We start from the raw sequence: 18,214 nt of genomic DNA, 5'->3' as shown, positions 1-18,214 counted from the left end.
GAATACCGAATGCCTGAAAAAAATGTTCAACATCCTTAATCATCAGGGAAATGCAAATCAAAACAACCTTGAGATTCCACCTCACACCAGTCAGAAGGGCTAAGATCAAAAACTCAGGTGACAGCAGATGCTGCCAAGGATGTGGAGAAAGAGGAACACTCCTCCATTGTTGGTGGGATTGCAAGCTTGTACAACCACTCTGGAAATCAGTCTGGTGGTTCCTCAGAAAATTGGACATAGTACTACCGGAGGATCCTGCAATACCTCTCCTGGGCATATATCCAGAAGATGTTCCAACCAATAAGAAGGACACATGCTCCACTATGTTCATAGCAGCCTTATTTATAATAGCCAGAAGCTGGAAAGAACCCAGATGCCCCTCAACAGAGGAATGGATACAGAAAATGTGGTACATTTACACAATGGACTACTACACAGCTATTAAAAAGAATGAATTTATGAAATTCCTAGCCAAATGGATGGACCTGGAGGGCATCATCCTGAGTGAGGTAACACAATCACAAAAGACCTCGCACAATATGTACTCACTGATAAGTGGATATTAGCCCAGAAATTTACAATACCCAAGATATAAGATACAATTTGCTCAACAAATGTAACTCAAGAAGAACGAAGACCAAAGTGTGGACACTTTGCCCCTTCTTAGAATCGGGAACAAAACACCCATGGAAGGAGTTACAGAGACACAGTTTGGAGCTGAGACAAAAGGATGGACCATCTAGAAACTGCCATATCCAGGGATCCATCGTATAACCAGCCTCCAAACGCTGACACCATTGCATACACTAGCAAGATTTTGCTGAAAGGACCCAGATATAGCTGTCTCTTGTGAGACTATGCCAGGGCCTAGCAAACACAGATGTGGATGCTCACAGTCAGCTATTGGATGGATCACAGGGTCCCCAATTGAGGAGCTAGAGAAATTAACCAAGGAGCTAAAGGGATCTGCAACCCTATAGGTGGAACAACAATATGAACTACCCAGTACCCCCCAGAGCTCGTGTCTCTACCTGCATATGTAGCAGAAGATGGCCTAGTGGGCCATCAGTGGAAAGAGAGACCCATTGGTCGTGCAAACTTTTTCTGCCTCAGTACAGATGAACGCCATGGCCAAGAAGTAGGAGTGGGTGGGTGGGGGCGTGGGGGCAGGAGTGGGTGGGGGAATCGTGGGGGAGTGGGTGGGGGGCCTTTGGAATAGCATTGGAAATGTAAATGAAATAAATACCTAATTAAAAAAAAGAATTTCAGGGATGGAAATGGAGAGAAGCCTCTGGAAAAGAAGGTCCAGCAACAGGCCCAAAGTGGGATCCAGCTCAAGGGGATGTCCCAAGGCTTGACTGAGACTATGGAGCACTCATAAAAAGGCATCTATCATGCCTGCCCTCCAAAAGACCCAACAAGCACCTGAAAGAGTCAGATGCAGATATTTGCACCCAACCAATGGACAGAAGCAGCTGACCACAGTTGTTGAATTAGAGAAGACTGAAAGAAGCAGAGAAGGGCAATTCTGTAGTAGGACCAGCAGTCTTAATTAATCTGGGCCCATGAGATCTTTCAAACACTGTAATACCAAAAAGACAGCATACACCAGCTGATATGAGGCCCACAACATACATACAGTAGAGGACTTCCAGGTCTGTGTTCATTCAGAGATAATGTACTTAAGCCTCAAGAGACTGGAGTTCCCAGGGAGTTTAGAGGTCAGGTGGGGTGGGGGTGGGGGCATCCATGTGGAGATGGGGTGGGGTGGCGTAGAGGTGTGGGATGTGGAGCAGTGATATGGTGGAAGGGGAGGGGTAAGGAATGGAATTTGAAGCGTAAAACTGCAAAACTCAGCAGGCAAAACTCTTAATAGCTGAGTAGTACTCCATTGTGTAAATGGATGACATTTTATGTGTCCATTCTTCTGTTCTGCAGCAACTGGGTTGTTTGTAGATTCTAGCTATCACAAATAAGGCTTCTGAGAACATAGTGAACATGTCCCCCTGTGTCATGGTGGGGCATCTTTTGGGTATATTTCCAAGAGTGGTATTGCTGGGTCTTCAGGTAGATCTATTTCCAGTTTTCTGAGGAACCTCCAGATTGGTTTCCAGAGTGGTTGTACCAGTTTTTAATCCCATCAGCAATGGAGGAGTGTTCCTCCACATCCTCTCCATCCTCTCCAAAACCTGAGGTTTTGATCTTAGCCATTCTGATTGGTGTAAGGTGGAATCTCATGGGCTTTGATTTGCATTTCTATAATCCCAAAGGACTTTGAAATTTTTTTATTAGATATTTTCTTAATTTACATTTCTAATGTTATCCCATTTTCTGATTTACCCTCTGAAGTCCCCTTATTCACTTCCTCCTCTCCCCCTGCTTCTTTGAGGGTGTTCCCTCACCCACCCACCCACCCACCCACTCCTACTTCACTGGGACATCAAGCTTTCACAGAACCAAGGGCCTCTCCTCCCACTGATGACCAATTAGGCCATCCTCTGCTACATAAGTGGCTGGAGCCATGGGTCCATGTTAACGTTTTGATTAGTGATTTAGTTCTTGGGAGCTCTGAGAATCTGGTTGGTTTATATTGTTGTTCATCCTATGGGGCTGGAAATTTCTTCAGCTCTTTTATACCTTTCTCTAATTCATCTATTGGAGACCTCATGCTGAATCCAATGGTTGGCTGTTAGCATTCACCTCTGTATTTGTCAAAGCCCCTCAGGAGACAGCTATATCAGCCTCCTGTCAGCAAGTACGTCTTGATGTCCACAATATTTTCTGGGTTTGGTAATTTTATATGGGATGGATCCTCAGGTGGGGCAGTGTCTGGACGACCTTACCTTCAGTCTCTGCTCTACCCTTTTTCTTTGTATATCCTCCCATAGGAATTTTGTTCTTGCTCTAAGAAGGATCGAAGTATCTACACTTTGTTCTTCCTTCTTCTTCTTCTTCTTTTTTTTTTTTAGATTTATTTATTTATTTATTATATGTAAGTACACTTTAGCTGTCTTCAGACACTCCAGAAGAGGGAGTCTGATCTCGTTACGGATGGTTGTGAGCCACCATGTGGTTGCTGGGATTTGAACTCCAGATCTTCGGAAGAGCAGTCGGTGCTCTTACCCACTGAGCCATCTCACCAGCCCGGTCTTCCTTCTTCTCGAGTTTCATTTGGTCTGAGAATTGTATCTTGGGTATTCTGAGATTTTGGGCTAATATCCACTTATCAGTGAGTTTATACCCTGTGTGTTCTTTTGGAATTGGGTTACCTCACTCAGGATAATTTCTAGTTTCATCCATTTGCCTAAAATTTTCATGTATTAATTGTTTTTAATAGCTGAGTAGTACACCATTGTGTAAATGTAGCACATTTTATGTATCCATTCTTCTGTTGAAGGACATCTGGGTTCTTTCCAGCTTCTGACTAATTCACCTACATGGGACGGAAGGAGTTATCTCATGTCTCCTGAAACCCGGGCTCCTGTCGAAGTTACCAGCCCCTTCAGCCCCCACAAGAGAAGCATGGTTAGTAGTCACTTAGGCAATGTCCCAAGCTTCTGACCTTCAGGCTAAACTTCTCATGAGTTACCTAGCAACAGAAAAGATAGCAGCATACTTTAAGAGGAGCTGTTTGGCCCCTCCTCACTCTCTCTCTCCTCTCCTCTCTCTGTCTTCTCTCCTCTCTCTCCCTCTTAATCTTTAGCCTTTCTTCAGTCTCTCTCCTTTTCCCGCTTCTCTCCTCTTGGCCATGGCCAGTCTCTCTCTCTCCACCTTTTCTCTTTCCCCTGCATTTCCACAATAAAGCTCTAAAACCATAGACAGTCTCTGCTCATCAAGGCCCGCTGCACAGACTCTCGCCTGTGTGGGAACCTCTCTCCCTTTGCCCTCTTTCCTGTAATCCCAGGGTGACAAGGTGTTGCCCCAGGCCCCCGGTCAGGGACTACTCTTTGTCCATACCCCCCACCACCTTCGAGTGGGGTCAGTGGCTTAGAGGCCCACCTGGGGTTCAGTGGAAAGCATCTGGCATCCCTCCTGGGTCTGCCTGCCCAGAGCATAGGAGGAACTCTGGTGTGGTGTGGGCTATCCTCCCTTCCCCCTCCATCCCCTAGCCCACTTTTAGTTCCCACATGGGCATAGCACTCTTACATATTAAAAATAGATAAATAATAAAAATTTAAGAAATAAGGATGCTATGAACATAGTGGAACATGTGTCCTCATTACATGATGGAACATCTTCTAGGAATATGCCCAGGAGTATAGCTGGATCCTCAAGTAGTACTATGACCAATTTTTTGAGGAACCACCAAATTGATTTCCAGAGTGGTTGTACCAGCTTGCAATGCCACCAACAATGGAGGGGTGTTCCTCTTTCCCCTCCTCCTTGACAGTATCTGCTGTCACCTGAGTTTTTCATCTTGCCCCTTCTGACTAGTGTGAGTTGGAATCTCAGGGTTGTTTTGATTTGCATTTCTCTGATGACTAAGGATGTTGAACATTTCTTTATGTTCTTCTCAGTCATTTAGTATTCCTCAGTTGAGAATTCTTTGTTTATCTCTGCACCCCATTTATTAATAGGGCTATTTGTTTCTATGGAGTCTACCTTCTTGAGTTCTTTGTATACATTGGATAGTAACGCTCTATCAGATGAAGGATTGGTAAAAATTATTCCCCAATCTGTTGGTTGCTGTTTTGTCCTATTGACAGTATCCTTTGCCTTATAGAAGCTTTGCAATTTTATGATGTCCCATTTGACAATTTTTGATCTTAGAGTATAAGTCATTGCTGTTCTGTTCAGGAGAAATCTCCCCTGTGCCCATGTGCTCAAGGCTCTTCTCCACTTTCCCTTCCATTACTTTCAGTGTATCTCATTTTATGTGAACTTCCTTGATCCACTTGCACTTAAGCTTTGTACAAGGAGGCAACAATGGATTGATTTGTATTCTTCTACATGCTAAGTGCCAGTTGAACTAGCAACATTTGTCAAAATTGCTTTCTATTTCCACCATATAGTTTTAGGTCCTTTGTCAAAGATCAAGTGACCATTGGTGTGTGGGTTCATTTCTGGATCTTCAGTTCTATTCAATTGATTTACCTACCTGTCTGTACCAATACGATGTAGTTTTTAGCCTTATTGCTCTGTAATACAGCTTGAGTTCAGGGAAGGTGATTCCTGCAGAATTTCTTTTATTGTTGAGAATAGTTTTCCCTATACTTTTTTTTTTGTTATTCCAGATGAATATGCAAATTACTTTCTGATTTTATGAAAAATTGAGTTGGCATTTTGATGGACATTGCATTGAATCGGTTTGTTGCTTTCATCACGATGGCCATTTTTACTAGTCCTGCTGATCCATGAGCATGAGAGATCTTTCCATCTTCTGAGATCTTCAATTCTTTCTCAGAGATTTGTCAGACAGATCTTTCACTTGCTTGTTAAGAGTCACATCAAGGTATTTTATATTATTTCTGACTATTGTGAAGGGTATCATTTCCCTAATTTCCTTCTCACTCTGTTTAATCTTTGTTTTGAGAAAGCCTACTGATTTGATTGAGTTATTTTTATATCCAGCAACTTTGCTGAACATGTTTATGAGGTTTAGGAGTTCTCTGGTGGAAATTTTGGGGTCACTTAAGTATATTATCATATCATCTGCAAATGGTGATATTTTGACTTCTTCCTTTCCAATTTGTATTGCGTTGACATCCTTTTGTTGTCCAATTACTTTACCTAGAATTTTGAGTACCATGTATTTAATAGGTAGAGTGAAAGAGGGCAGCATTGTGTAGTCCCTGATTTTAGTGGGATTGTTTCAAGTTTCTCTCCATTACTTTAATGGTAGCTGCTGTTTTGCTGTATACTGCTTTTACTACGTTTTGGCATGGGCTTTGAATTCCTGATATTTTCAAGACTTTTATCATGAAGGGGTGTTGGATTTTGTCAAATGCTTTCTCAGCATCTAATTAAATGTTCATGTGTTTTTTTCACTTTGAGTTTGTTTACATAGTGGATTATGTTGAAGGATTTCTCTATATTGAAACACCCCTGAATACCTGGGATGAAGCTAACTTAATCATGATAGATGATTATTTGATGTGTTCTTGGATTCGGTTTTCGAGAATTTTATCATATATTTTTGCATCAATATTCAGAAGAGAAATTGGTCTGAAGTTCTTTTTGTTGGCTCTTTGTGTGGTTTAGGTATAAGCATAACTGTGGTTCCATAGAAAGAATTGGATAGTGTTCCTTCTGTTTCTATTTATGAAATAGTTTGAAGAGTATTGAAGAGTATTGAGGTCCTCTTTGAAGCCTGATAGCCAAACCCATCTTGTCCTTGGTTTTTTTTTTTTTTTTTAAATCAGGAAACTACTAATGACTGCTTCTATTTCTTTAGGGATTATGGGCCTCTTTAGATTGTTTATCTGATACTGATTTAATTTTGTTACCTGGTATCAGTCTATAAAATTTCATCCAGACTTTCCAGTTTTGTTGAGTATAGTATTTTGTAGTAGGTTCTGATGTTTTGTTTTGTTTTTTTTTTTTTTTTTTTTCATTTCCTCAGTTTCTGTTGGTATTTCTCCCTTTCTGTTTCTGATTTTGTTAATTTGGGTACTGCCTCTGTGCCACCTGGTTAGTTTGGCTAAGCGTTTATCTATATTGTTAATTCTCTCCAAGAACCAGCTTTTTTTGTTTTGTTGAGTCTTTGTATTGTTCTCTCCATTTCTGTTTGGTTTTATTCTGGCCTGAAATTGATTACTTCCTGTGGTCTACTCCTCATGGATGTATTTGCTTCCTTTTTTTCTAGAGCTCTCAGGTGTGCTGTTAAGTTGCTAGTGTAAGATCCCTCCAGACCCTTTACCAGGGCACTTAGTGCTGTGAATTTTCCTCTCAGCACTGTCTTTATTGTGTTCCATAAGTTTGGATATATTCTGTCAACCTTCCATTCATGTCTAGGAAATATTTAATTTATTTCTTTCTTGACCAAGTTGTCATTCATTAAAGAGTTGTTCAGTTTCCATGGGCATGTGGACTTTTTGTCATTTTTGCTCTTACTGGAGACCAGCCTTAGGCAATGGTGATTTGATAGGATGCATGGGAATATTTTAGTCTTCTTGTATTGGTGGTTGTTTGTTTTGTGACTGATTATATGGTCAGTTTTGGAGAATGTACCCTGAGGTGCTGAGATGAAGGTGCATTCTTTTGTTTTAGGGAGAAATGTTCTGTAGATATCTCTTAAATCCATTTGGTTCATAACCTGTATTAGTTTAATTGTGTCTCTGTTTAGTTTCTGTTTCAATGACTTGTCCATTGGTGAGAATGGTGTGTTGAAGACTTCCAATATTATTGTGGGGGATTCAATGTGTATTTTGAGCTTTAGTAAAGTTTCTTTTATGAATGTGGGTGCCCTTGCATTGCAAGGGCATAGATGTTCACAATTGAGACTTTCTCTTGGTGGAATTTCCCTTTGATGAATATGAAGTGTCCTTCCCCATCACATTTGACATCTTTTTGTTGAAAGTCTATTTTATTGGATATTAGGATGACAACTCTTCCTTGTTTCCTCGAACAATTTGCTTGGAAGACCTTTTCCATCCTTTTGCTCTAAGATAGTGTCTGTCTTCGTATTTGAGGTGTGTTTATTGTGCAGCAAAATGCTGTATCTTGTTTGCATATCCAGTCTGTTATCTTATATCTTTTTATAGGTGAGTGGAGTACATTTATATTGAGAGATATTAAAGACAGATGATTTTTGGTTCCTACTTTGTTTGTTTTTGTAGGTGGCTATATGTGCTTGTGGTTTTCTACTTTTGGCTTTGTTGTGAGACGCTTAATATCTTTTCTTTTCTTTGGCATAGGTACCTTCCTTGTATTGGGGTTTTTCTTCTAGGATCTTCTGTAGGGCTAGATTGATGGATAAATACTGCTTGAATTTGGTTTTGTCCTGGAAGGTTTTAGTTTCCTCATCTAAGTTGATTGAGAGTTTTGCAGGATATAATAGCCTGGACTGGCATTTGTGTTCTCTTAGAGTCTATATGACCCCTGAACAGGCCTTTCTGGCTTTTATAGTCTCTTTTTTGAGAATTCAGGTATAATCCTGATAGGTCTACCTTTGAATGTTCTCTGGCCCTTTTCCCTTGCAAATTTTAATATTCTTTCTTTGTTCTGTGTGTTTAGTGTTTTGATTATTATGTGAAGAGAGGATAGTCCTTTCTGTTCTTACTTATTTGGTGTTCTATAGGCTTCTTGTACCTTTATGGCCTTCTCTTACTTTAGGTTGGGGATGTTTTCTTCTATGATTTTGTTGAAAACATTTTCAGGTCCTTTGAGCTGAGAATTTTCTTTCCCCTCATTCTAATTATTCTTACATTTGTTCTTTTCACTGTGTCCTGAATTTCCTGGATGTTTTGAATTTTCTTTGACAGTTTTGTCAAACTCTTCTATGGTATCTTCTAGACCTAAGATTTTCTCTTATATTATGTTGGTGATACTTACATCTCTAATTCCTGACCTTTTTCTTAGGTTTTCCATTTCCAGGTTTGCATCCATTTGTGTTTCCTTTATTGTATTTACTACCACTTTGAGGTCTTGAACCACTTTATTCAATTCTTTCAACTGTTTGATTGTACTTTCCTGTGTTTCTTTACGGGATTTATTTGTTTCCTTTTTTTTTATTACATATTTTCCTCAATTACATTTCCAATCCTATCCCAAAAGTCCCCCATATGCCCCCCCTTCACTACCCACCCATTCCCATTTTTTTGGCCCTGGCATTCCCCTGTATAGGGGCATATAAAGTTTGCAAGTCCAATGGGCCTCTCTTTCCAGTGATGGCCAACTAGGCCATCTTTCGATACATATGCAGCTAGAGACAAGAGCTCCGGGGTACTGGTTAGTTCATATTGTTGTTCCAACAATAGGGTTGCAGATCCCTTTAGCTCCTTGGGTACTTTCTCTAGCTTCTCCATTGGGAGCCCTGTGATCCATCCAATAGCTGACAGTGAGCATCCACTTCGGTGTTTGTTTGGCCCCGGCATAGTATCACAAGAGACAGCTATATCTGGGTCCTTTCAGCAAAATCTTGCTAGTGTATGCAATGGTGTCAGCGTTTGGAAGCTGATTATGGGATGGATCCCTGGATATGGCAGTCTCTAGATGGTCCATCCTTTCATCACAGCTCTGAACTTTGTCTCTGTAACTCCTTCCATGGGTGTTTTGTTCCCAATTCTAAGAAGGGGCACAGTGTCCACATTTTGGTCTTCATTCTTCTTGAGTTTCATGCGTTTAGCAAATTGTATCTTATATCTTGGGTATCCTAAGTTTTGGGCTAATATCCACTTATCAGTGAATACATATTGTGTGAGTTCCTTTGTGATTGTTACCTCACTCAAGATGATGCCCTCCAGGTCCATCCATTTGGCTAGGAATTTCATAAATTCATTCTTTTTAATAGCTGAGTAGTACTCCATTGTGTAAATGCACCACACTTTCTGTATCCATTCCTCTGTTGAGGGGCATCTGGGTTCTTTCCAGCTTCTGGCTATTATAAATAAGGCTGCTATGAACATAGTGGAGCATGTGTCCTTCTTACTGGTTGGGACATCTTCTGGATATATGCCCAGTTGAGGTATTGCTGGATCCTCCGGTAGTACTATGTCCAATTTTCTGAGGAACCGCCAGACTGATTGCCAGAGTGGTTGTACAAGCTTGCAAGCACACCAAAAATGGAGGAGTGTTCCTCTTTCTCCACATCCTCGCCAGCATCTGCTGTCACCTGAATTTTTGATCTTAGCCATTCTGACTGGTGTGAGGTGGAATCTCAGGGTTGTTTTGATTTGCATTTCATTTCCCTGATGATTAAGGATGTTGAACATTTTTTCAGGTGCTTCTCTGCCATTCAGTATTCCTCAGGTGAGAATTCTTTGTTCAGTTCTGAGCCCCATTTTTTAATGGGGTTATTTGATTTTCTGGAGTCCACCTTCTTGAGTTCTTTATATATCTTGGATATAAACAAACTCAAAGACAAAAACCACATGATCATCTCGTTAGATGCGGAAAAAGCATTTGACAAGATCCAACACCCATTCATGATAAAAGTCTTGGAAAGATCAGGAATTCAAGGCCCATACCTAAACATGATAAAAGCAATCTACAGCAAACCAGTAGCCAACATCAAAGTAAATGGTGAGAAGATTGAAGCAATTCTACTAAAATCAGGGACTAGACAAGGCTGTCCACTCTCTCCATACCTATTCAACATTGTACTTGAAGTCCTAGCCAGAGCAATTCGACAACAAAAGGAGATCAAAGGGATACAAATTGGAAAAGATGAAGTCAAAATATCACTTTTTGCAGATGATATGATAGTATATATAAGTGACCCTAAAAATTCCACCAGAGAACTCCTAAACCTGATAAACAGCTTCGGTGAAGTAGCTGGATATAAAATTAACTCAAACAAGTCAATGGACTTTCTCTACACAAAGAATAAACAGGCTGAGAAAGAAATTAGGAAAACAACACCCTTCTCAATAGTCACAAATAATATAAAATATCTTGGCGTGACTCTAACTAAGGAAGTGAAAGATCTGTATAATAAAATCTTCACGTCTCTGAAGAAAGAAATTATAGAAGATCTCAGAAGATGGAAAGATCTCCCATGCTCATGGATTGGCAGGATCAACATTCTAAAAATGGCTATCTAGCCAAAAGCAATCTACAGATTCAATGCAATCCCCATCAAAATTCCAAATCAATTCTTCAACGAATTAGAAAGTGCAATCTGCAAATTCATCTGGAATAACAAAAAACCTAGGATAGCAAAAACTATTCTCAAGGATAAAAGAACCTCTGGTGGAATCACCATGCCTGACCTAAAGCTGTTCTACAGAGCAATTGTGATAAAAACTGCATGGTACTGGTATAGTGACAGACAAGTAGACCAATGGAATAGAATTGAAGACCCAGAAATGAGCCCACACACCTATGGTCACTTGATCTTCGACAAGGGAGCTAAAACCATCCAGTGGAAGAAAGACAGCATTTTCAACAAATGGTGCTGGCACAACTGGTTGTTATCATGTAGAAGAATGTGAATTGATCCATTCCTATCTCCTTGTACTAAGGTCACATCTAAGTGGATCAAGGAACTTCACATAAAACCAGAGACACTGAAACTTATAGAGGAGAAAGTGGGGAAAAGCCTTGAAGATATGGGCATAGTGGAAAAATTCTTGAATAGAACAGCAATGGCTTGTGCTGTAAGATCGAGAATTGACAAGTGGGACCTCATGAAACTACAAAGCTTCTGCAAGGCAAAAGACACCATCAATAAGACAAAAAGACCACCAACAGATTGGGAAAGGATCTTTACCTATCCTAAATCAGATAAGGGACTAATATCCAATATTTGTTTCCTTTTTAAGGGCTTCTACTTCTTTACCTGTGTTTTCCTGTATTTCTTTCAGTGAATTATTTATATCATCCTTAAAGGACTCTATTTTCCTCAAGAAATAAGATTATAGGTCAGCTTCCTGATTTTCAGTTGTGTTGGTATATTCAGGGCTTGCTGTGGTGGGAGAACTGGGCTCTAATGATGCTCATGTATATTGGTTTCTGTTACTTTTTGGTCTTGTGCTTGCCTCTTGCCATCTGGTTATCCTTGGTGTTCTGGGTGACTCTGCCTGAAGTCTTCATCTTTTGTCCCTGCGTTGCTTCAGTTCTCCTGGTAGGCCTGCGGCCCTATCTCTAACAGACCACCTGAGGGGCCTTCCAACTGGGAACTTTTCAGAGGGCCAGAGAAGCTGCTGATCTGTTGCCCTGTCTGCAGTAGATCTCCTGGGAGACATTCGAACTTTTGGGTCTTCAGTGGAGGAGTCAAGCTATTGTCCTGTATGAAGACATTCACCAGGGGCCCCAGGGACTGTGGTTTCTGTTTTCCTGTGTGCAGGAGAACTCTAGGGAAGTTTTCAGTCTGTTGGGTCAGTTGCCCTGCATATCACAGAGCCCCCAAGAAGGTCTTCAGACTGTGGTGTCTATTGTCTAGTTACCCTATGTGCAGCAGATCTCCTGGGATGTGTCAGGCTGTAGTGTCAGTTGCCTGACTGCTCTAAGTGCAGTGGATCTTCTGGGATGGCTCAGGGTATGGTGTCTTCAGGGGAGCAGACTGGGCAGTAGTGTACCCCAACAGAAAGGACAACGTGAATGTGGAGGGGAATTAGGTGGGCAGGGATTTTGGAGGGTGATGAGTCCTGAGTCCACTATGATCACAGTGGCAGCTCTGAGACTTCAGAGAGTTCTTTCCAACTGCTCTGAGTGTAGCAGATCTTCTGGAATTACTCAGGATATGGTGTCATCTTCAGGGGAGAAGACTGGCTAGCAGTGTCAAGTAATTTTTTTAACATAGCAATTCTTATGCTGCTCGCTAGGCAGAGTGCTTGTGGTTGCCAAGTAGATATAGAGGTGATTTTTACTTGAGATAGTTCTCTTTAAACATAATACTTTATATATATACATATATATGTATATATATATATATTTGCAATTTAGCAAGCTCTTTCTTATGCAATTGTAAGCAGTATTGAAGGTCATTTTTATAATTCTCAGCTGCCACAATATATTGTTTTATTCTTTATTTTTTCTTTTTTATCTCAGTAACTCCAAGGCTTATTATTGCAAAGTATTATTGTCATCCCACAAAGTACGCATATCATTAAGGCATCAATTTTTTCTTGAGAGCAGACATTTGTCTGTCTCTGACCTCCATTTGGATTGCACTTCTACCTATCTCCTTTAGGAAGTAGAATATCTGGGTCAAATTTAGTTGTTAATGGCGTCCATGGAGGAGACCACTTTGCAATTAATATTATATAACCATCTATCTGAGCCTTTTAAAAAAACAAACATTTCTCATTTGTGATCCAGGTTTTTCCCTCTATTGACCAAATCATTTCTCCTTCCTCAATATCTCTCTTAAGCTGATTCATAGTGCCACTGCCTCTGTATTTTTAAGGTCTGGGAAGTCCTTCATGTAATTCATACCGTACCCATATATTTTGCATAGTTTAGAAATCTTGTAGAGAACAGTTCTTACAGTGATTTATGTATTCATTTTTTAAATGTTGTTATCACTAAAAAATTTATTGATCTGTTTGCTGGTGGTTTTAATACCCATACTGCCAACATTGAAGTGAATTTTGTTTTTATTTTTTATTTTTAAATTTTATTTTATGTTTAAAAAATTCATTTTTTACACTCCATAGTCCATCCCCTGCTCTCAACCTCCTATTTCATACATCCATTCTGCTGGCTTTCAGGGCTTCAGTCCTTTTCCCTCACCCAATACAAGATCAAGATCCCCTCTCCATGTCCACTCCCCTCCCCCCACCCCATCCAATTTCCCTTTCAGCTCCTTCCCTCCCTCCCTCCCTCCCTCCCTCCCTCCCTCCCTCCCTCCCTCCCTCCCTCCCTCCCTTCCTTCCTCCTTCCCTCCCTCCCTCCCTTCCTATTTGTGATTGCTTTTTTTCTCCGAAGTGGAACTGAGGCATCCACACTTGGGTACTTCAACTTAATAAGCTTTTTGGGTTATGTGGCCTTTATCTTGTATATTCTGTATTATTTATTTATGAGTACATACCATGCATGTTCTTTTAAGTTTGAGTTACCTCTCTCAGGATGATATTTTCTAATTCCATCCATTTGCCTGCAAAACTCAGGATGTAGTGAGCAGAGAAATGCAAACAAACGACCCTGAGATTCCACCTTACAACAATCAGAATGGCTAAGATCAAAACCTCAGGTGACAACACATGTTGGAAAGGATGTGGAGAAAGAGGAACACTCCTTCATTGCTGGTGGGAATACAAACTGGTACAACTACTCTGGAAATCAATATGGAGGTTCCTCAGAAAATTAGATATAGGTCTACTTGAAGACCTGGTTATATCACTCTTGGGAATATACCCAAAAGATTCTCCACCATGCTACAGGGGCACATGTTCTACTATGTTCATAGTGGTCTTATTTGTGATAGCCAGAAGCTTTAAACAACCTAGATGTCCCATGACAGAAGAATGGATACAGAAAATGTGGTTCATTTAAACAATGTAATACTACTCAGCTATTTATGTATAATTGAACTAATATTTTTAGAGTTCTTTACTACAGCCTTAAGGGTTTCTCTGAAGGCTATAGAATCACTATATTGCTGAGGAGCACCAGACAAATTCTTGATTCCCATAATCATGCTGTTTCTGATAATAATGGAGTCATAAACTTGCCCAGGGAGAATATTTGGCAGAAAGAACATGACGTAGAATATGTGCATTATTATGCAAATAAGCTTTACTCTTACAGCAACCACCAGCAATCCAAGAGACTCATGTCCTGCTCTAGGGGTGGGAACTGTGTCATACCATCCATGCAGAAACCAGAAGAATGTAGCAATAAAATGACTCTATGCTGGACTCATAGATCTGAGACTTGCTCAGCCATCATCAAAACAGGTTCCTCTATTAGCAGATAAAAACAAATACAGAGACCCACAGCTAGAAAATATTCAGAGAGTAGGAGACTTTGAGACACTTAGCAAAATAAATCACTCTGTTTTGCCCAAGATGTCCAACACAAAACGAACTCCATACAATCTTTACAGGTCATTTGCTATGTATTATGACATCTGTCTTTGTATTTTTATAAGGTTCCTGTGTTGAACTTGTGTGTTCCTATGCCAGTATGTGTTTATTGTGCTTTTTCTTTGATTCTTTTTCTTCTGATTGTTTTGTACTATTGTGGTTTACTTATTTTGTGTTTAATTATTGTCTATTTTTTATTATTGTTTAGATGCTTTTTAGTTTCATAAGGAGACATAGAAAGGCTGTGGATCTGGACAAGAGAGGAGATGGGAAAGAATTTGGAGGACTAGGGGAAGGGGAAAAACTATTCAGAATATATTAAATGAATAGAAAGTTTTTTTCAATAAAAGAAAAAACATAATTTTAAATAATGGGGTATGGTAAGGATCCTTTGTGATCACAGAGCTGGAGAGGCAGTGACAGGAGAATCCATAAGGCTACCAACTTGGAATGTTTGGCAATTCCCAGGTCCAGAAGAGACACTCTCTATCAAAGCATGAGGTGAATGGTTTGTAAAGAAAAATAGTCAAGAGTGTCTCCTGGCCTCCAAGTACAAATAAACATGTATTTTTGTCAGGGCACACACATAGTAGCATATACACATTCATAGAAAAGACATTATATAAAAAGTTGTTGCATATCTGTATTTGTACTATCTGTATATAAACAATTTTAATTTACCAATAATATTTTAATAAATGTAGATGAAATTAATTGCAAACAAACAAGCATATGAAAGTTTCAGATAAGTCTAATTGAGTAAAACTCTGGTAAACAGTGGAAAAACTAAATTGTTTTTATAACCCAGAGAAATTAGAATTATTAAACAAAATTAAAGTTACAATTTTAACTAAACGTGATGTATTAGGGATTAAAATGTTTTTAAAAGAAAGGCTTAAAATGTTACTATCATCAAGGAGCTTCCTTTGTATGTAATACTACAAACGTTATTTAAATCATATGAAGAATCTCACTTTGCCCCTTGACAATTAATGTTTAAGAAATATTTATAATTTGGACAAAATCCAATTACTGGAGCTACAAGCATGGTACCTAAAGTCATCTGAAACTCCAGTTCCAGGGGATCCCATGATCTCTTCTGACATCTTTGAGCATCAGGAATGCAGTCATGTAGACATATTGATACAGAACTTAAAGATATAAATAAAAATAAGTAAATCATATTAAATTTATTTTATTTATATGACTACAATGTAGCTGTCGTCAGACACACCAGAAGAGGGCATCACGTCTCATTACAGATGGTTGTAAGCCACCATGTGCTTTCTGGGAATTAAACTCATGACCTCTGGAAGCACAGACAGTGAGTGCTCTTAATCTTTGAGACATCTCTCTAGCTCCAAGTAAATCATTTTTTAAACGAAGAGAAAGAATCATGTTTTAGAAAATCTGTTGGCACTTTGATTGCAAGTTTTTCAACACATTGATTACTCTCTTATCAGAACTGATTTGTATCAAAGGAGTAATTGTAGGATAGGCAGTCACTACAAGTTTCTGAACAGTCAGGATGACTGGGTCATACATCCATAACAAGAGTGAGGTGGATGAGATGATGAAGTCCACCCAGTACATGACCACAAAGAAAACCACAAGTAGTAAGATGGTCTGGGTGGCCCTTTTCTCAGGGGACACTCTCAGGTGCCTAATGCTATGAAGATGCTTGCAGTGCCTCTGGTGTCTGAACAAGATAATCACTATATATGCATTTGTGATCAGCATGACTCCTACAAGAAACACATCTCTGAAAGTTGTCACTGTAAAAATCAATCCACTGATAATGTAGTTCATGAGAAATAGTGAACAGGATTTAGTGACTCTTATCTGGTTGGTTTCACTCACATTGTTAAAACCACCAACATAGAATATCATGTGACTATTGACCAAGAAATTAAAAAACCAAATATAGAAAACAGCATAGATGATGTATGTTTTTAGTTTATGCTTAAATTTTGCCAACAGTGAGGTATGGGGACTGATTGTGACAGCCTGAAACACACTCAGGAGGCAGGTGATGCAGATAGAGAACCCTCTCATGACCCTACTTATATAAAAAATTGTCTTACACTTGAAGTCATTCTCAATGTTCAGTGACTCAAGTATGACTGCAAGCCAATTATCCCCTCCAGTTAGCAAAAACAATATATGAGCAAAGGTCAGTTGGCAGGAGGTCAGATCCATGGGCTTTGATCTATGACCTAGGATTGTGAAAGTATAAAAACAAAGGAGAAAAGTATTGGCTAGAACTCCAAGTCCAGCTTGGAAATAAAGGATATTCATTAATGAGGACATAAGTGGTAAGTATATTCATCTTAAGAGCATATTGGATGTGTGTTTCAGATATCTGAAAAAAAAAAGAGTATACATGAGACTTGTGATTCACTGGACAGTATGTCTAAATCTACTAATTTTTGATTAATCTTTAACTTCTGATGTTCCAGACTGAACATCATAGCCTACATTTATATATATCATCCATGTACTCCCTATACATGGAATATTATAGACAATAAATTCATCCACACTCATATCTATACTTTCTGAACACTTTGTCTCATGCACCTGATTCTCATGCCTTAGAAACAAAATCCTAATGATTTAAATTACTTCATTGTATACTTTACTATACAGAACAGTGCTGATAAGCACACAATATTAATCATGTCCTTACAGAAGAACAAAACATATGTAGTCTTGGAAAAATACATAATAAATAAAACAATTAGTTCATTCATTCTCATGGTCTTTAATTATACTGTGCTTTATTTCACAGCTATCCATGTTTTGGCTTGGAATTCTAATGGAATCACAGTTATAATTCATGATAATCTCATTATTTTAATTAGTAAAAGGTCTGTCATCTTTTTGTTATGTGGTATTAATTGTATGTATAATTTCTTATGGACTTTTGAGCCATCCATATTGTTATTTTGCCTAGCTATCTCCTTTCTTTCTTTTGCACTTATCCTCCTCTTCTTTACCTAAGGATCCACCCATTTTCCTATTTCCCTATTTGATAAATTGTGTCCTGCTATTCCCCTTACTTTTCTCCCACCTTCTTAGGATTTACCAGAATTACAATTATAGACTTCAGATATACATCACCTTAACTTAAACTTACTTTGCTTTTCTTTGGAAATGCATATTTTAAGGAGCAATTGCATTTTTAACTATCGGAGAAAATGTTGGGGATTGTAACTTTAAATAATTTTATACTATTTGAGAATTAAATGTACTTTTTCTCACCTCTAATAAAAAGCTTACTCAATATTTTATTCTTAGCAATATTACCAGCTTCAATTTAGAAAATTAGAAATATTAAAACTGATTTTGTTTTAATTGAAACACTCAAACATCTACTGAAACTTATCCAGATTATAATTTGTAAGGATAATGTTACATGGCTTTAACAAATAAGTGGGGTGAGATTTCCAGATACTTTAAATAGTGAGTATTTGAAATACATAGTAAAGATACACTTTATAAGAAATCATTGCAATAGAGTAACCAAATCTCACTATTAAAAAAAAAAAGAACTTATTATATAATGCTAACAATGCCTTAAG

General features: G+C 38.9%; 1 protein-coding gene across 1 annotated transcript; it reads right to left on the bottom strand.

The window, feature by feature from the left end:
• Nucleotides 1–14,570: 14,570 nt before the first annotated feature.
• LOC110296660 (putative vomeronasal receptor-like protein 4) lies at nt 14,571–16,987 on the bottom strand. The gene has a single exon (XM_021165384.2). It carries the CDS (start codon nt 16,938–16,940, stop codon nt 16,032–16,034), a length of 909 nt encoding a protein of 302 aa, XP_021021043.1. The 5' UTR covers nt 16,941–16,987; the 3' UTR covers nt 14,571–16,031.
• Between the last annotated feature and the right edge of the window lie 1,227 nt (nt 16,988–18,214).

Source organism: Mus caroli, unplaced genomic scaffold, assembly GCF_978045245.1.
Source record: "Mus caroli unplaced genomic scaffold, Mus_caroli_1 scaffold_7, whole genome shotgun sequence".
NCBI lineage: Eukaryota > Metazoa > Chordata > Mammalia > Rodentia > Muridae > Mus > Mus caroli.
Note: the sequence above shows the minus strand (reverse complement) of the source record. Positions and strands in the feature narration are given on the sequence as shown.

What these genes read in the sequence shown, in the direction of transcription:
- LOC110296660 (XM_021165384.2), bottom strand. Translation starts at nt 16,940, where the DNA reads ATGTCCTCATTAATGAATATCCTTTATTTCCAAGCTGGACTTGGAGTT.